The sequence below is a fragment of the Lotus japonicus genome, chromosome 3 (genome assembly GCF_012489685.1).
Source record: "Lotus japonicus ecotype B-129 chromosome 3, LjGifu_v1.2".
Taxonomy (NCBI): Eukaryota; Viridiplantae; Streptophyta; class Magnoliopsida; order Fabales; family Fabaceae; genus Lotus; species Lotus japonicus.
The window spans coordinates 88,058,597-88,078,792 of NC_080043.1; the positions used below are offsets into that span (position 1 = coordinate 88,058,597).

Here is a 20,196-nt window from a genome sequence, read left to right on the forward strand (position 1 = left end):
TAGAAGTTGACCCTTGCTTGTTTGCTTGTTTGATGTTTGTTGTTTGGGGCGCTTAACGCCTAGACAACAAGCATGTGTGTGATCAGTCGAGATGCGACCCTATATCTGCTTGATGTGGACGACGACAAGGCTCGAGACATCGACTGCGCGACTAATGGTTCAGCTATGGGATTGGCAAGAGCAGAGGATGCGAGACGATATGATGCGAGCGTTGGAGGAGGCCTTGGAAGGCACGCGGCCTATGAGTCGGGTATTGAGTGTGATAATTGAGTCTATACTTGGGGGTGGGCTGAGTTTGTTTATAGGGTTCGAACCTAACCTAGAGACCTTCTTGTGGTGTTGGCTCGGGGGCGGTCGAACACTAGTTTAATCATTATGTTGTAATTTGAAAGAATCATTGTACGCTTCCAAAGATTTTATTAATAAAATGAATTATTCAGTCTATTTCTCATGTTACTACTTTTTATTTGTAAGCAATGTTATTGAAAAGTTTTATTTCAATGAAAATTTACACACGTTTTTGGAAAAAGGTTACTAAAGTGACCCTCGAGAAATCGGGGCGTTACAAGTAGGGAAGCAAAACTATAGCTAAAAGCATGTGAGTATAGGGAAGTAAAAGACCCAAAAACAAAAAGCTAATTAACAATGCATGATAAAAAGAAAAACAAATTCTATAAATTGAAAAATATGCTAAAAATGCATGACCTAAACTAAGAGTAGGAATACCTCAACATAGTCACTCCATGGGGTCATGGTCACACCTTCCATCACCATAATCCGGATGAACACCGACATCATGCATTAAACTCAAATCTATCATCCCCTGCCCCAAGGTATTGAAATCCATGGGCCCATTGTACCTGGGGTCTGATGTGCTACCTCCCCTCCAATGGAGGTCAAGATCCCTGTGTAGGCGATCTTGCCTCAAAAATATTTGCCCGAAAGCGGCCTCCATCCAAGCAGGAGAAGGGTCAGCACGTGCTGGAGTAACCACCTCATTTACCACCTCAACATTTTCTTATTCCTCCTCTTCTTCTTCCTCTTCTTCTTCATCTTCTTCCGCTGGCTCTTCAGGATCCTCTTCCTCCTCTTGAGGCATTCTTGTCGTCCATTCTTTATAAAGTTGAGTGATCCTCTCCTTACTGAGCAGAGGTGCCACATGCAACCTCTTCTCAATAACATGGACTGGCCTCCTAGCTCTGTCCCTCACTGCATGAATCAAAGAGCAAATCAAGTGAGGAAAGATGGGTCGATGCTTGTCTTTACTCCCGTTGTAGAGGGAATAAATCCGACTAGCAATGATGGTGGCCACGTCCATAGGATGGCCTCTCACAATGCAGTAGATGACAACCATTGTAACCTCTCTAACTTCAGATTTGTTAGAGCTAGGAATGAGGGAATCCTGCAAAAATTCAGCCCAAACTCTAGCCAGCGGTGTCATATCCTTTCTCCGCAAAAAAATGATCTCATCATCAACTGCTTCCCAGTCCCGCCCAGGCCTAACAATCACTGCCTTCATGTCTTCCAAGATCTCCGGTGACTTATCCTCTAAGAGCTCATGATAGGTGGCTTTCTCGGGGGAAAGCTCCTTCTCTTGGTCCTCCGTGAGGAGACCAAGATGCCTGCGAATGACTGCTGGATTGTAATCAATCACATCTCCCCTGAACCAAGATGAATTCACCGGTGGCCTGGACCTGTCCTCTTGATTGTCACAATAGGTGTTCGCGTAGAACTTCCTCACCATGACCTCACAGGAAAACGGAATGGGGTTGACCCAATTCTTCCACCTCCTAATCTCCATGGCTTCTTGCATGCCCAAGAGGTCTCTCCTTCCCTCCCGATAAAGAACTCCCCGCTCCTTCACACACTCCTTGTGTGCTAGTTGAGATCGGTAAAACTCCTCCTTAATCGATGATAGGAAGCGGGAGCGATCAAAGCTCCGGGAGGTGGAGGAAGAAGCTGCAGCTCTTGTGTTGGTTCTTGATCTCTTTGCAGGCATCTGCAAAATTGTTAGCACATACACAAGCCACAAACGTTAGAGATGCTAGTTTAATAAAAAAAAGAAATGAAAGAAGAAACTTTGTACAAAAATAAAAAATTAAACTTCCTAAGAGCACCCAACAAGTCTCTTAGTGACTTTGGCAAAGATGAAAAGATCACCACTAAAGCATTTGCCAAAAATCGACTAAGAGAATCCATTGAGGCATTCTAGCAAACACCTTGTAAGCAACAACTAAACTACACTAAACCACAAAATCCTAACTACCCATTCCTCACAAATTCACAAACCTTTTCTAAATAAGCACAAAATCAACCCACAATGAGTATATACAACCCAAACCCAACTTGCAATAAACAACAAATCACTCACCCAAACCCCAATGAAGCATGCATTGCAAAACCCATGAACAAAAATGAAGGAAAGTGAAAGTTGGAACTTACCTTGACTTGAGAGTGAGTGGGTGCAAGTGAAAGGAACTTGAAACAATGCAGAACTTGGAAGCAAATGGAAGAGCTAAAGTGTGTGCAAGTGAGAAATGAGGAGTAGAAATGGGGTATGGAGAGAGTGGGGTGCGTTTTTTTATAGGAGAATGAGAGTAAAGAGTGGGAAAATGAAAAGGTTGGGGTTTTAAAACCCAAAAAGTGGGCAAAACACGTACAGGAGCGCTCGAGCGCTCAAGGGGAGCGCTCAGGCGCTCAAGCCAGTTTTAGAGGCAGTGCCTCTGCCACTAATTGGCGCCTAGGCGCTCATGAATTGGCGCCTAGGCGCTCAGCCCAGTTTTTTCAAATTTTTTTACTTTTTTTTTAAACAACCGAAAAAAAACAACAAAATTAAAAGATAGAAAATTACAAAATTAAAAGAATGGGTTGTCTCCCATTTAGCCCTAGGTTATAGTCCTAGGTGGACTCTCCTTCCGATGGTGTTAGGAAGGAAATTCCTTTCCATTGATTAACTTACCACAAGTTCAAGGAAGAAACCTTGCACAAAATCTTTGAAGTAAATCCTCCCATGAGGCTATGTCCTTCTGCTCATCAAACCAAGCTCTAGCCTCCCTCGTCAAAGAATGAGGGAAGAGTTTAATCTTCACTTCATCACTTGAAACACCCTCAATCTTAGCAAGGGTGCTAGCTTGGGTAAACTTCACCATGTGAGCATGTAAGTTCTCGTACTTGGACCCCCGTACTTGTTACCACTAACAAGCTTGATGAGAGCCGGATGGAACTCATCAATTTGGGCATTAACTTTGGGGGTCTCTTCCGAAACCTTCGACTTGCTTCTAATTACATCACAAACAAAGTCATTGTCATGGTTAGTCTCAATCATAGGATTAAAAACAGAAAATCGTACCTTTTCCTTACCAACACGGAGAATGAGGTGACTCTTGTCAACGTCAATCTTAGCTCTACCAGTAGCTAATAAAGGTCGACCAAGAATGAGAGGAATCTTCTCATCCTCCTCCATATCAAGCACAACAAAGTCCACGGGGAACACATACTTGTCCACCCGCACCATTACATCCTCCACAATCCCATATGGAGTCTTAAGGGATCGATCTGTCATTTGCAAGGAAAGCATGGTTGGGGTAACCTCTCCTAGGTTCAGCCTCTCAAACATGGTGAGAGGCATCAAATTGATACTCGCTCCAAGGTCTCACAAGGCTTCCACATCCGCCATGCCTTCAATTTCTACCGGAATAGTGAAACTTCCGGAGTCCCTTCTTTTCTTTGGCATCTTTCGCTGCAAAATGGCACTACATTCCTCCGTCATCAACACCGTCTCATCTACTCCCTTCAACCTTCTTCTCTTATGCAAAATATCCTTCATAAACTTAGCATATATAGGCATTTGTTCCAAAGCATCAGCGAAAGGAATACTAATGTGGAGCTTTTTGAAAACATCAACAAATTTTGAAAACTTTTTATCTAAGCTCTTCTTAGCCAATGCTTTAGGGAACGGAACCTTGCTAGTTTCAGGAGTAAGATCAACTTCCTCTCTCACCTTAATAGGCACAACTACTTCTCCTTCCACTCTCTTCTCTCTCTTTTCTCGCTCTGTTTTTTTCTTCAATTCATTCATCATTCTCCCACTTCTAGTGGCTACAACAAAGGCATTTTCTTGCTTAGGATTGGGGATAGTGTCGGAAGGAAATTTACCTTGAGGTCTCTCGGCTATTTGCTTGGCCAGCTGGCCAAATTGATTCTCAAGATTCTTGATAGCTGCCTCTTGATTCTTGTAATTATTCTCCGTCCGGTTGATGAAAGTTTCCACCAACTCTTCTAAGCTCTTCTTGGAACCACTACCTTCACCTTCTTTTGGCTCTTGAGGTTGTCTTGAGCTTTGGCCTTGGAATCCTTGGCTAGGAAATTGCCTTTGGAAGCCATTTCCTTGCCCACTATTACCTTGCCTCCAAGAAAAATTAGGGTGATTCCTCCATCCTGGATTGTAAGTATTTGAAAATGGGTCATTCCGAGCTTGACCCATGGCCTTTACTTCCTCCTCCGGTCTAGTCTCTGTGCCTTCTTCGCTGTCATGTGGCCCTCCACAAGTCACACACTCCAATTTGGCAACTCGACCACCAATCTTGGTAGTCTTCATTTGATTTTGAATCTCATTCATTTGCTTGAAGAGTTGCTTGTTGGAGGCCATGAGCTGATCATAAGCCTCAACCTCTAAGACTCCTATTCGGGCTTGGCGTTCATTACTTGAGTTCATAGCTCTTATAGCCATTTTTTCAATCAACTCGTACCCCACTTGTGGAAGTAAGGCATCGAACTCATTGTTTAAAGCCGCATCCAAGCCAAACCTCGAAGAATATTGGAGACCATCATAGAACTTTGCTACTTGCTCAGCTTGGGTAAGGTTGTGTTGAGGACACCTCCTAAAGAGCTTTTTGAACCTCTCCCAAGCTTCGTAAAGATTTTCATCGGTGGATTGAGAAAAAGTCATGATGTCGTTCTTGAGCTTTCTCAAGAGGGCTCTTGGAACAAACCTTGTGGTGAATTTCTCAGCCAAGTCTTCCCAAGATGTGATGCTACCTTGGGGCTGTGAATTCAACCATTCTTCAGCAGTGTCCCTCAAAGAAAAAGAGAATAAACTCAAGCGGATGGTGTCCGCTGATACATTCTGAACTCGATAAGTGTTGCAATTGCGGATAAACCGCTCCATGTGTGCATGAGGATCTTCAAGAGCACCTCCACCATACTGATTTTGGCTCACCAAGTTGATGAATGCCGGCCTCAGCTCAAAGTTTCCCGTGCCATCGGGGGAAACTATGCTGCCCGGATAATCGTAGCTCATGGCAGCCGAGGTGAGGTCTCTAAGAGAACGATTGGCATTCTCCGCTTCTTTCTCTTGAAGTCTTTGAGCAATAGCCTCATTCACTCTTTCTTCAATGTGGGCTTGCAATTCTTCCTCCGTCATATGGATAGCCATGGCAGCTATCTCAGCAGCTCTTTGCTGAGCTCGACGACGATGGAGAGTACGCTCTGGCTCCAGATCAAACACCAATGGATCCGTGCCAAGTCTACCTTGCATAAACTGAAATTACACAAACAGAGAAAAAGTTAGTAGCACCTATTCAATGCAATGTAAATAATACAAACAAACAAACTCTTTAACTTAAATCGAAAACCACAAACAATCCCCGGCAACGACGCCAAAAACTTGTTGGTCAATTCGCAAGTGTACGAATACCTCCGGGTTTTAAAATATCGAACCACAGGGATTGTGAGTGAGAATTGTTGATTTAAGTCTAAAGTTTGCAAGTTTCTAAAGCAGTAAAATTCATAAATTGGTTTTGGTTGTTTGTGATAAAAGATTTTCAAAAGAGCAATGTTGATAAAGTTTGTGAAAAACAATTGATAGAAAATTGCCTTGGGTTGTTGATCATCTAATCCACTTTAGTTCACATATCCTATGCATGTGACACCTTGACTTATCTCTAGTTGCTATAGCCTATGTACTCTAGTTGATTCCTCATAAAAGTAATTCTCTCAAATTGAAAGTTAAGCCCAATTCCTTGTGTACTTAAACATTCATAAGAGGTTATTAAGCATGTATATTCATGCCAACAAAACCCTCCCCTCACTCTATGCCTAGAAGCAAGTATAGAAAGATCTATTTCAATTCATGTCCCTAAATCATAACAAACTTCCATTTGATTATAATCTAGCCTATAGCAAAGGTGCACCAAAGCTAAACATGCATAAAGGAATTGAAATACAAGATTAAATCAAGAACTCATGCATAGAGATAGGATTTAACAAACTAAAACTTCATAGAATCTCTTAACCCAAAGCAAATAAGGAAACTAGCCACTCATGGCTAGTGAATTCATATAGAAAATGTAAAGAAAACCTGAGAAAAATACAAGTTGGAAGCCTCCCTTGGCCCCAAAGTTCTCCTCAGCTCTCAAACTTGATCAAAAATGAATAAAAATGTCTAACTCCCAAAAAGAAATTGGCCTAAGCCTTATTTATAGGCAGAAAATACGAGGCAGGGCGCTCAGGCGCCAATTCAGAGCGCCTGAGCGCCAATTGCATGCCCAAAACATGCTCTCTGGAGCTAATTGGCGCCTAGGCGCCAATTCCCAGCGCCTGGGCGCCAATTCCAAAGGCTTCAGGAAATTGCACTAGCGCCTAGGCGCCAATTCCCAGCGCCTAGGCGCCCAAGCTCGCTTGAAAAAGACTTTTTGGCTTCTGTAACTCCTCTTTCAATCCTCTTTAAGTTCTCCTTCAATTCCATGCTTCTTGGCCTTCTATTACCTTCAATTTCTGCTCTCCAAATCTAACCAACAAGTCAGGGAAGAATCTAGAAGCTCAAAGAGCTCATTAGCACAAGAGGTCCTTCATAAAACAAAAGAAAATCATGCAAGTCCTAAACTTACTTAAAATGCAAGAAAAGTCCCTATAAAACAACAAAATTACCAAAACAAAACAAAGACTCAAGAAAAGATAAAAAATGCATGATAATGCATGAAACACTACATGAGACTCAACAAAAAGACTCAAAACAAAGAAAGAAATGACCCTAAAAACACTACTAAAATAGGGTCATCAACCTCTACAACACAATAACAAGAAATTGAAATCAGAGAGTTGCTAGGCAGAGTCTTGGCTCAGCAATCCACTCGTAGATGGAGCTCTTGAAGCCTTGGGCTCTTGCACTTATCCATCTCCATGCTCGTAACTGTGCCAGATCGAAAACTGACCCAACATCTTTGTGCCCCATGTTGAAAACGACTTGATTTCGCTGCTGCCAGAGTGGATGGGAGATGAGGTTTGTTTTTGGATCCTGGGTTGGGATAGAGAAGAAGAAGATGAAGAAGGGATAGAGAGGGGGTTGGAAGCATGCACGAGGAAGATGAAGGTTATGTTATATTTTATTATTTGTAAATTAAATAATTTTTTTGAATTAGTTATTGATTAGAAATTTAAAGTTTTATTAATTATTTATTCAAGTTGCCAAAACTGCTCATAAAAAAGGTTTCGGACAAATAATGCTCATTTTAAACATCAAGGACTATTTTTTCACAATAGTGTTAGATCAAGAACCAAATGGGTAATTAAGCCTAATTAGTTTTTTGTCCTTATAAAATGAGTGAAATTTGATTTTAATCACTCGTTGGAGAATCTGAGTTTGCATCCCCACAATATGGGAAATGAATGGTTTTGGTTTTCATCAGAACCTGAGCTTAGGTGACTTGACTTGATTACATGTTCAACAAATTTTATAGTGGCATGCCGACATTTAATGGAATGAAAAAATAAAAACAAAAATCGGCTAATTTGGTTTGGACATTTTAAATACGACAAATGATTTTAGTTAATTAGTTGAATCAAAAAGTGTTGATAAGTGAATGAGATTAATTTCTATGCACCGACAGTGTAAATAAATTTTACACAATCTTTCAATCACAACCATTCATTTTGTTAGCTTATAATCAACAGTTGCATCGTTTCCCTCAAGTGAGGAATGTTGAGATCATGCGTTCCCAGATTCTCCACTATTTCACGCTTTGCTTCTCGTTTCTCAATTCGTTCTATTGCTGATTCTGCTCCTTTCCATAAAATCCAGATTCCAATGATAGATATAGACACTGCGAGTAGTTTGTTGATTCCCTCTTTCAAAATTTTTATTTTTCTTTAAAAATCAAGCTTTTTTTTAATTTTAACTTATGGGGTTCCATTTTTTATGATTAGAAATTTGATGCATATGTTGTTGGCAAGCACGACGCTCCTGGAATTATTGTGCTTCAGGACTGGTTGGGTGTGGATTATCAAGTCAAAAATCATGCTTTGAGGATTTCTAAGCTTGGGGGTGGATTTAAAGCTCTTATTCCAGAGTGTGTTACCTAATATTTCTTACTATTTGTTCTTGTATTAGGAATTTGGATCACTCATGGTTTTTGCTCCCCCCCCCAGTCTGTACAGAGGAAACGCACAGCAATTGTTTCATGGTATTGATTGGGTAGATTATGTGATGGGTATTAAATCTTCAGTTACTTGGCTTAAAAACAATGGCTCAAAGAAGGTACGTTTGACTCTTTTCATGCGTTGTCAAGATGAAGATTGACTCTGTGTTAACATACTTGTGTCTGAATAAGTGGCGGAGCCAGGATTTTTGTGGAGCCTGGGAAAAGTCAAGTCTAAGTCTAATTGTCAACACCTGACATCTAACCCAGAAATTGTGGTTGCGGTTGCAGGTGTTGCAGACATTGCGTGGTTACGGCTATTGCAGCTGAATAGTGTGTTGCAATGGAAAATATGCCTCATTCTCAATTAAACACTCAACTCAAGCATATAGGTACAATTCATAGTTAATTATTAGGTTCGAAGGAACTGTCTTATGGGCGTTGTGAATCAAGATTGGCACAAATATGCAGCGTTCACGGAAGCAATATGGACGGTTGCGATAGTAGATACAGGTGACTGAAAGCAACGACATGGTTCTAAGAAATAAGGTTGACAGAATCGCGATTCTACACATAAGCGGAGTGGAGGTGCAGAATCGTATAAACGTAACATGGATGTTACGGTTCTATGAATATATATATATATATATATATATATATTAGTTTTAAAATTGTAATCATCTCAATAAATAATTTTAAAATTGATTTATAATAATATAGCAATTTGGATATAATTATAAATAAGATCTTGAAGTTTATGATTTATTTAATCACAGAAGTTAAAAAAATTGATTGACTCAAACTCAACTCATTTTAGAAAGGCCTACAATCCTCTAAATCCAACTTTTTAACTTTCCCCTCTCTAAAACTTTCTACTGCACCCACACCCTAGAACTAGAAAGAGAGAGAAAGAAAGACAAAATGTAAAACCCACGGGACCACATTTACTTTTCACTTTCGCCCACCCAAACAACACCCACTTCCAGAACCATGCCCTGCTCTCAAATTTCATCATCAACCAAACCTTCAGTACTAGCAAATCACGATTCACAAATCATTTTCCATTCACCATTCCTTTCAATTATTTCCCCCCACCCTCGAATCTCATCTTAGATCTGAGAAAACCCCAAATTTATTGTCTAAGCTTCGAGAATGACATCAATGGTTGCCCAGGTTGCCCCCTTTTTTTTCTCCAAAAAAGGTCTTGCATCCCAAAGCAAAAAAATATTTTTGGCCACAGAGCCTGGGCATGTGCCCAGGGTGGCCGGGCGCTAGATCCGCCCATGGTCTGAATAGTCATTTTATCACCATTCTTAGGTTGCAAAAGGTTATTCTTGTTCTTACCAAACGAAGACATAAATTAGCCTTTTGCTTAAGATTTAGACTGTGTTTGTTTACCCATTAGATTAGATTGGATGTGATTTTTCTCAATCCGACAACTTAGTTAGTTAGTGTGAGGGCCAGTTTGGCGCGTCATATTAGACATGATTACATAAGCTGATAGAATGTTAGGATGGTTAAAGAAAAATGTGAATTGATATTTCACTGTAACAAGTTGGTGTAACTGGCTTTTGTTTGGGGGTGCTCTCGCTATTGCCAGCGCTAACTTGGTTTCAAATCTTGATGTTGTCGTAGCTTTCTATGGCTTTCCCACTTCTGGGCATGAAGACCCTGCCATAGCCTATTCTCCTCTTCAGGCTCACTTTGGGGAGTTGGACAATTTTGTTGGCTTTTCGGATGTTAAGGTATGTTTGCAACAGACATTGCTTGTCATTTGTCCCTTACTTGAATTCCCTTTAGTCAAAATCCTTTTTTTCAAGAAACATAATTTTATATTGTTTGTTGTCTTAGACTGCGAAGAAATTCAAGAAGGAATTGAAATTGGAGGATTTGAAGGAACCTATAGCTTCGTATGAAGTACACATATATCCTGGCGTCGGACACGCATTTATGAACAGATCTTCAGAAGGAATTAAGAGGCGGAACGACATGGAATTGCCTGATGAATATGAAGCTGCAGTTCAACTGGCTTGGTCTCGCGTCGAGACATGGATGACAAAATACTTGGCTAGTTAGATAACCTCGATAGATAAGAGTGCAATAATGCAATTAAGGCTTTATTATTTGTTATTGTTGTGCTTGATGTTTCCTTTAAATGACAGTGGAACCGATGCTGGGGATCCATTTGGTATGAATGAGTATTGGTCTGTAGTATTTACTTTTAACATTATTTTTATAAAAAAAAGGACTACCTACCTTTTTTGTGCACTTAGCGCAGCTACATCCACACATACTCGAATTTAAGAACTCTGCTTAAACTATAATAATCTCGTGTCACTTTCTACATGCTTTGAGGTAAAAGAAAAATATTTATATGAAAGTCGTTGTATAATTATAACATAAACATATAATTATTTGAAACACTATATAATATTTTATATAAAGTAATTTTGTTGAACATGAGAGTGTATTTGTTTCAGATTTTTTTAAGAGTTATTATGAGTTTAAGTAAGCGGCCGCTATAGTGAAATTAGTTGACACCCTGAAGCAGTAGTGTTAGAACATCTCGGTTCGTGTTCGAGCAGCGGCATGGCATCCTAATTTTCAAAGAATAAGTCTTATAATGAATTCAATTACATATTTCTATTCCTAGTATTTCCACTTTTGTTCATTAGATATATATGATTTTTTTACTCATGGTAAGCTCCCTCCATAACTCCTCCACATTGTAACCCAAATTTTCTCCCTTCACGTTCACGTTGAAATTTTTTGGCGGTTCCAATGTCTTGGACTCTTGGTAGCTATATTGACAGAAATCTAATCCATAATATATAGAATATATAGAAATAGGAATAGTTCAAGGACCCACATTCCAGGTGGCATTTCACAAGCTATTCTTTCCCCTAATCCACGTGGCACCTCTTCAGCATTTCTTCTTTCAATCTCTCCTTCACTTAAATTCTTTCATTCAACATCCTCTAACCAAAACTCCCTTCTCTGCGTTTACTCACTCTCCCCAAAACCCTCACTTCGTTCGTTTATTTTGATGATCCCCTTTTGCTCAGATCCACTCCCATCAAGCTTATGAGTTCAGCCCCTCCTCCCTCTGCATCTCCAGGTCGTACTCAGTTCAGCCCCTCCCTTATTCATTGTGTTTCTCAACATGAAATCAATCTGCGTTTTGTTTCTCTCAATACTTTCTCCCTTCTCTGCGTATTCTAACTCAGCACCTTCTTCTACATCATCGTTTCAGTTTGGTCTCGCCATTCAAGCTGTCTCGGCGCCTGCGAGTTTGCTGTTTTCGACAACCATGCTTACGGCGACAGCATCCCCGATTTTGTTACAGAGTGGCTGCGCCTCAACCCAGCGTCTTCTGTGATTAAATCTTCTATTTCTCCGTTTATTTCCAGGTATGCAGCATTTCATGTTCTTTGGTTTCATGAATTTTAGGGCTTAATTGATTTAGGATTTTAAATCTAAATAAAATTTATCATTCAAATTTCTCATTTTGATAATTGCTATTGCTGTTACAGCTTCAAGATCAAAACAAAACTTGAAATGGGATTTCATTCTTTTGATAATTGAGTTCATCCCTAATTTTTTAACAGCTTCAAGGCTGCAAAATGCAATCATGTCATCGCTATCATGGTCCTTCAGAGCTCTACTTCAAACCCTAATTTCTCCGTTATAACGCTCAGGTAACATCTTAACATTCCTTTCTGGCCTTTTGATTATTATTAATAAAATTTGAAAAAAAATAGGAAATTATTTATTTGAATATTAGTGATTTTTGAACATAGGAACTGCCTCACCGTTAATTTCTCCCCCATCAATCTACAACTTAGTGAAATTATTCTCTCTTCCGTTAATTCCTCCCTTAGTAAGTGTTTTTAAATTCGAATTTGTGCTTGACCGTAAATTACTCCCCCATCAAGCTTCAAATTAGTGATCTTATTCATTTCCATAATCGAAACAAAACTTGAAAACATATTATAATCAATCTTCCAAATTTGAAAAAAGAAAATCTCTATCCCATTAATTTTTCTCTTAGTAATTAGTATAATTTTTTTCTCTCTCATCTAAATTTTGAACTGATTGGCAGTTGAAAATGGAATCCCTTAAATAGAGGAAGATGACTTTAAGATAATATCAACCCATAAAGGATAAGTTAGCCTTAATATTGGTTCCTTATTTCGTTTACCTTCTGCAGGCTTGGTATCTCAATTTAGTCGTATTTGTGCTACATGTGCAGTTATGGATTAATAATACCATTATTCTTGCATATGTTGTCTTTCACTATAATAGCATTTAAAAATAATACCATTATGGTTTTCTGGTGACCACAGCTCAAAACCAGATGCAAAAGTGATTGGGCTCAGTTTCAATCTCACCTAACCAATGCTAATAAGGTGTATCTTGAAGGACTGAAACGAATTGGGAAGGGTTGATGTGTGCTGATAATAATTTAAACAGGCTGAAGAATTACCTGCAGCTATGGCAGCAAGTAAGTGACAACTTGCTCAAACTAATGATGATGTGGTGAGCATTTGATTGCTATTTTTATTAATTGATTACTATTAGTTTGAAGGATTTTTTTTCTTTGTTTTGTTTCAATGTATTCTCTGTGTAACCTATTAATATATGCAAGAAATGATAGCAAAAAATTCAAAATCAGTATGGTTTAGTTATATCTTATGAATTTCACTTCATGATGGTTTTATGCAGTTGATGGAGCGAATAATTCATGATGTTGATTAGCACTAATTTTTTGTTCTTCCTTTTCGATTTTTCCCTCAAATTGAATTCGCAAGGGCTGTTGGAATTTCAGGCGCATGCTTTCAAAGCTGCCAACATACATGGCATTCATTTAATTATTGTTGTTGATATTCTTAGTTGAAGCTGATAATTGTCAAACTTGACGGCAAATTGCCAATTGAGCTTTTTCTATTTTTCCTATATATGTTTTTGTATTAGTTTTATCCATAATCTTTTCATTCCAACAAAGTGTCTTTTTTATCCTCTAGGCTGTATTCTTTCCTTGAGTATAGTATTAAGTTTCTTTGAACTGTGAGTATAACATGGTTACCAATCATATTTTCATAAGCTATATGGGACTTACCAATCATATGTGACTAAACTATGTTATTTTTTTATTTCTTCTTTGTGTATGATGACTTTGGCTATGATCCTCTTCTTCTGTTTGATTTCTCTGCTGAAACTTGCAAGCACGAGAAAAAGAGAGGGGTGATCGATAGAGTTCATCACCATTCGAAAAGAAGCAATTACATTTGGAGTCGCTGTCAAGGAAGGGGCTATTTGTGGGGAAATTTTAGAAGGCATAGATATTACTCAGTTCTGCGTTGTTAGTTTTAAATTTTCATTTCAAAGTAAAATTTAGTAAATATATAGTGGTATTGGAATCAGACACGTTCTTGATAATAGGAAAATGAAGTTGCTTTCTTCTCTTATTTTTTTAGGCATTATGTTTCTAAGTCTCAGTATTTTATCTACAGGATGCTTTCAATGTACAATATACATGGATGTGTTTGAAGATATTGATGGAAACTTTCGTACCAAGCTATCCACAATAGTTTTCCAGAATATGCCAAAAGTCTTCTGTGGGGAACACACGAGTTGAATATGAAGTTCCTAGGAAAAAGTTTACTGCTAGATACTGTTTCATGTTAGCTGCCTATTAGCCTAAAAACTTGCTGTTATCTCTTAAGTTTTCTTGCTCTGATGACATAAGGACGCGTCTCTGATTTCTGAAATTGTGTTCCGCCTTATGATCCTCATTTCTGATTCATGCTTATTTTGAATTTATATAGAAGGTTATAGCTGGATAAGATCCTCATATCTGGTTCATGCTTATTTAGAATTGAAATAGAATGATATAGCTGGATAATAGTGTTGATGGGTGGTGATATGAAAAGTGGTTCTCTAGAGAGGTAGCGTGAAAGAGAAGGTGACTAGATGGAGGTTATGGAGGGTTGGATTGTGGTGTACCCTCCTCCCTTGAATGATTCTCTTCTTTATAACATGTAATAGGGGGAGGGGGCAAAAATAGAGAGGAGTTTTTTGTTTTTTTTTTTTTGCATCATCACTCTCTTCACCACCAACGAACTCATTTGTGTTCATGTCAGGTGTACACGTTCCACTAAGAAAATGTGATTGCTATAAATAAGTTTGTACTGAAGATCCCTCTATCACTGTTTTTTTTTTCTTTGCTCCCCTTTCGGAAGAATCTGAACTGTTGTGGATGATGTTCTCCCCATCATTGCAAGTTCAAGTTCTCTATTAAAGTTATAAAGTTTGTTCCCAAAGCATTTATTATTTTTTGTTATTACATTGTGTGGATAAAATAAATTGGACAAATCAACTTTAGCTTGATGTCTTCCAATTTTGTGAATCTCCAAAAGAAGTCGATTGGTCGTAGGCACTCATAATTGGTTTGTTGGAGAAGTTTATAGAGCGTGCAAAAATGTTGCATGCTCATATATGGATTTTGCGACTTGAGGAAACTTATTAGTATTAATTCTAATGCACCGAAGGATAGAAAATGAATTTTGTTGCTTCTTATTTTAAGATTTTCTTTTTAAAGTATAGGAAATTGTAATTGCATTAAAATCTCTTAACTTTATTGAGCATAGAGCATAAAAATACCCAACTATCTCAACCAAAGAACTAGAAAGAGAGAAAAAAAAACAATTAAATTGAAAATGAGAACATTAATCTGACCGCACCATCTCACAATGAGAAACATTTTATATGAAAATACTTTCATGTACGAATTAATAGAACAATAAATTTCACTACTTTAAAATATAATTTCATGCACATAATTATATACAAATTACAGGGTAAAAATATCACACGGGAAGGAACATATTACATAAATTTCATTTATGTTTTTTTTAACGTATAAATTTCATTCATGTTAAAACTAATAAAAATAATTTTCATATAATTTAAGTACATTTTTCATTATATTTTAATAGTTTTAAGAGTAAACATATATTTCTTGAAAGTAAGAGTAAACATGTATAAAATTATGAAAATTTAATAGTAAAATTATGTCGTACATGGATTAAAAAAAATTCACGTGTGTATGTATATATGTATATAGTATATATATACAATTACAATTATTTAAATTTAAATCACACAAGAAGAAACTTTTATGAAAAAAAATATTTTGATATTATTTTTGAAAATAATATTTTGATATTAAAACTAATATAAAAAATTAATTTAATTTGAAGTGAATTTTTCACACCTTTTTATATTTATATAAATAAAACTATAGAATTTCTTCTCGTGAATGCACGGGCATAAAACTAGTAATATATAATTTGAGAGTCATTAAAAGCTTAAGTGTCAGCAATCTACAGCTTCCACAATTATAAGGACATGTGGCAAGCTATTAAAATTCATGAAATATTATATAGTCAAGCTTCATAATATTCATCTAATAAACCTATACTATTTGAAATTTGAAATTCAAAATATAAAAGAAAAGAAAAAACAAACCTAACAACCAGCTAACTTCTATAAAAAAAAAAACAACCAGCTAACATAAAAATCCGATACACCTATTATTCTTATTCAAATTTTTTTCAACATGTGTGGTCAAAAGTTTTGGGAAACAAAATTGGCAATGCATTTGGTCATTTATTCATCCATCTTCAACTCATAAAAAAGAGGCAAATTCAAAATACAAAATTTAAAATATTTTTTTAAAAAAACATTTATTATAAAAAGACCAATATCATAGGCTTTAGAATTCACGTTCTCCATCTCACAAATCCTCGCACAACTTTCTCTACTTCACCCTTCTTCCTCTCAACCATGACAAACCTTATGGATCATCATGTATATTTACAAACTTCAACACGTCACTCATGTCGTATGAACTTCCAAGAAAAAACTACTGCTAATATGATTACAGAAACAAAAATTCTCATGTTTGGATTCTCATCCGTTTCATATTCTGATTTGATCAACCTAGGCATTGATACATATTTTCTGGTTGGTAAGTACATCTTTTTTTGTTCGTATTTCCTTATGTTTCCATTTTATCTTTAAAAAAAACTAACTCCTTTTTTTAAAAATAGACCTACTGTGATTTCATATTTTTTTTCATTTATATAATCATTTTTTTTCAATATTTAAATTCAAACAAATAACAAACTCTTTTTTTTATTAAACATACGGGAATCTCTTTTTTTCATTTGCATAATTTTTTTTTAATTTGAATTAAAAAAACTATTTTTTAAGACTAATAAACGAAATAAATTTTTTAACATTTACTACTCCATCTTTTCCATCATCTACTGACTTGATTTTTTTCCAATAATTAAACAAATTGTTTGCCAATGTAATTGGATATTGAGATTCTCAATATAGATCTGTTGATTGATGGGTAAATATTTGGTTCACCAATCAATTATTTATATTCTTAAATCCATCAATTTGGTATGTGTAGATAAGATTAATAATATTTTGTTTTACATTAATAACTTCAACTTTAACCTTATTCCTTATTTGTTCCATCATTGTGGAAAGGTTGTTGGATCACTATCAGGCATTGAAGCAAATCCTAATAACACTTATGAATTCTGATTTGAACAATTCTTCAATAGTATTCTACATAGATTTTCAAATTTAATTGTTATTATTTAGTGAATGGATAATTTATTTTAAATATGTATGTGAATAAAAAAAATATTTATTTAAATTAAAAAGCTTCTAATCAATCCTTTAACCTTTTTCATAGGAATTTAAAGGTAAAGCCATTGGATCGCTTTCTGAAATTAATAGTTCTTCTAAGAATACTTCTATGCTGATCAATACCCCAAAGGTATTAAACAAAGTTTGTACTTTCATTCTTAACTATATATAAACTAAACTATGGTATATTAACAATCATTTGCATGTCAATTTTATCATTGCAGGACTTGCTCTCGGAGTTCACGGCTGCCAGTGATGACAACGATGTTATACAGACAGGTGATCAAGTTACCACATCTAAGAGGAAAGTTGAAAATGAAGCTAACCTTGTGGCGGATGGATCTTCCGTTAATTGTTTGAAGAAAGTTATCAAAGTGGAGAAGGACTAATTTTGTTTTTCAATTCCAATCATTCCATTTCATTTTGGGAGTTTTGGAATTCTTTAGATGCTTATTTTAATTTTTCCTTTTTTATGTTTCCTTGAATTTTCGTTAATCAAAAAATTGATATTGTGTTGTTATGAATCTATGGTGATTATTAACGAATGCTTGAAAAAAATTGATATTTTCCTTTTGCTGCGTACGTAAAAACTAAAAACCATGTGAGAGAGTAAATATTTGATAGAAGGAGAGAGTAAATGAAACAAAAAGTAAGTTACGTAAGGTATATAAATTTTTTTTACAAATGAAGTTATATAATTGATAGTGGAAGATTTGGAAATACTCCATACATTATAAAATAAAATAGAATTTAATAATCAACTATTCGTAAACCAAAAAAACAAGTTAAGATATTTTTATTCCATTTTGATACAGTTATAGAAATACCAAAATGGTAGTATAATTTAAAGTTTTAAACATTTTATATTATTGTACATTGAATGTGGTCTATCTGGAGTGTGATAAGTTTCAAATGGTATGTTTTTTTAGTAGAACATTCACATCCCTCAAGGTTCCTTTGAATAACACTTTAACTCATTCTCATCTAAAATCTACACATCACCCCACTCACTCTCCCATATAAACCTCATCCAAAAAAATCTCATACCAAAAAGATATCAACTAAATATTTAATTTAACTAAAAATTATTTAATTATATTGTTCAAAATATAAAAACAATCTAGAGCATCAAGATCAATATATCCAAAAGCATGTAGATTAAAAATAGAGCAAATTTCAACAAAAAATAGAGCAGGTTTTCTTTCTTCCAATGCGTGCACCTGGTCACAAATGATGAAAGTGACAATTGAAATTTTCAAAATAAATAAATTTAAAATTTGGTTGTACTTTTTACTATTTTTTTTTTGAAATGGTTATACTTTTTACTAGATTAACTACCCACTTTTATCCCTGTAGTATAGCTCAAGTAGGAGTTGGGGGACATGTGGGTTGGGTAGGGGTAGGTTTAGGGATCGATTCCTGGTGGGTGCAATTTATCTTTCCGATGTATCAAAAAAGATTAGCTACCGACTTTAGTTTGCCGCCCCATTAAGTTAAATAACAAATTTAAATTTTCAATTTTTGTAAAGAAACTTTTGAACGTGAATTTTTCTAGATAAACTTAAATTTCAAATGGTTAAAACTTAAAAGTCACTATAAATTTAACCCCATCATATGTGAGGGTTATCATACTTCCAAAAGTATGTGAGGTTTATTAGTATTTCCTTCTTCATTAGCAATCACAAAATCCATATCTGAATCTGATACAAAATGAAGATACAGAGTATGTGAATGCTACCAAAGAGGCTACCGAGATTGGCGCATCAGAAAATGAACTAAGAAGGCTATTTGTCTCAATATTGATGACAAATACTTTCATCAGACCAGACACTGTTTGGGAAAGTACTTGGAAGTTGTTAGCTGAAGGCATTGAATACTCATTACCCTATCCCTTGATATACCAAGTGTCTTGCTAAACATATATCAAATATTCATCCCAATGCACATTGTAATATGAATAATACTTATTCTTTTTTTTTTGACAATCTTATACTTATTTTTGCAGATTTGAAAATTAAAGAACTTGACTTGAGAAAATTATGTCTTATAAAAATTGACCACATTTTGAAGTCTAATGGGAAGTCTTTAGCAGATTTTACAGGCTTCTCAAATGTTGACTTATCTGGGGTTGTACACTATCAAGAAAGCCGACCTTGAATGAGAATGAAGAAGTGTAAAACGTGATGAAAGTCATTAATCTTACGTGGTTGGTTACATTATAAAATTTAGTGGCGGGTGTGAGTGTTGGATGTGACAATTTAGAATTACTTTTCTCTATTTATTATGTTTTATTTTTAATATATACTCATTTGAGAGTTGTTCTCATAACTCATATTATAAGTGACAATTTAGTAGTAATTTTTTTTACAATAAAAACCAAAGAAATTTCCTTAAAATCTCTATTTTTAATTCCACCAACTAACAACTATGCAATTAATTAGGAAAAGTCAAACGGTATCTCTTCATGATAAACAATACAATATTTTGCCATGGGTCTGTACCAAAAAAATTTGGGCATGGGTCACGAAAGAAGATTAGACAAAAATATAACACGCTAAAAGATAACATGGAAAGTATATAATTCAAAAGAACATTAAAAAATATAACATGCTAAAAGATAATATGGAAAGCATTGGATATGGTAAGTGATAATTATACAATTACAAAGATAACATATTTATTTTGACAGAATTACAAAGATAACATGATAAATAGATAACATGGAAAGTATACAATTCAAAAGAAATTTCAAATTAAAGTAAAAGATAACATAGAGATTATGACTTGGCTCACGGATGTAAGTTCTATGGTGTCTCATTCTTTGCAGGTAGAAACTTATGAAAAAGAAAAGGAAAACGTGTCACTTCATCAAATGCATTTTTACATTGCTATTATTTATTTTGTAATAAATTTCCCAGTTTAAGTTATTTTCACATTTTTAAGGATCTTTCCGAATCTATTTGTTATGTAATTTGGTTCAATGTACCTATAATTAAAACACTATTTCAGATGTGGGTCATTTTAGTATTCTAAGTTATGTCAATTTGGATGA

The 20,196-nt window shown here is 35.7% G+C and overlaps 1 protein-coding gene, 1 non-coding gene and 1 pseudogene across 8 annotated transcripts; all 3 read left to right on the plus strand.

The window, feature by feature from the left end:
- Window positions 1–4,859: 4,859 nt before the first annotated feature.
- On the plus strand, window positions 4,860–4,966 carry LOC130709619 (small nucleolar RNA R71). The gene has a single exon (XR_009010098.1). It is a non-coding gene; the product is annotated as a small nucleolar RNA R71 (small nucleolar RNA).
- Window positions 4,967–7,975: 3,009 nt separating this feature from the next.
- On the plus strand, window positions 7,976–10,490 carry LOC130744953 (uncharacterized; annotated as a pseudogene).
- Window positions 10,491–11,338: 848 nt separating this feature from the next.
- On the plus strand, window positions 11,339–14,610 carry LOC130747017 (uncharacterized). Of its 7 annotated transcripts, none has more exons than XR_009022290.1 (5): window positions 11,339–11,532; window positions 11,668–11,824; window positions 12,023–12,112; window positions 12,761–13,776; window positions 13,928–14,610. XR_009022290.1 is itself a non-coding variant. In XM_057599826.1 (4 exons), exons 1-4 carry the CDS (start codon window positions 11,499–11,501, stop codon window positions 12,807–12,809), a joined length of 330 nt encoding a protein of 109 aa, XP_057455809.1. In that variant the 5' UTR covers window positions 11,339–11,498; the 3' UTR covers window positions 12,810–14,610. The 7 variants fall into 7 exon arrangements, 1 of the variants encoding a protein (XP_057455809.1); XR_009022289.1 differs by having other exon boundaries at window positions 12,761–12,953; window positions 13,140–14,610; XR_009022287.1 differs by having other exon boundaries at window positions 12,761–12,953.
- Window positions 14,611–20,196: the final 5,586 nt, after the last annotated feature.

What these genes read in the sequence shown, in the direction of transcription:
- LOC130747017 (XM_057599826.1), top strand. Translation starts at nt 11,499, where the DNA reads ATGAGTTCAGCCCCTCCTCCCTCTGCATCTCCAG. An exon ending in TCCTCCCTCTGCATCTCCAG is followed by an intron (nt 11,533 to 11,667) that starts GTCGTACTCAGT and finishes TCATCGTTTCAG; the next exon opens with TTTGGTCTCGCCATTCAAGC. An exon ending in ATTTCTCCGTTTATTTCCAG is followed by an intron (nt 11,825 to 12,022) that starts GTATGCAGCATT and finishes ATTTTTTAACAG; the next exon opens with CTTCAAGGCTGCAAAATGCA.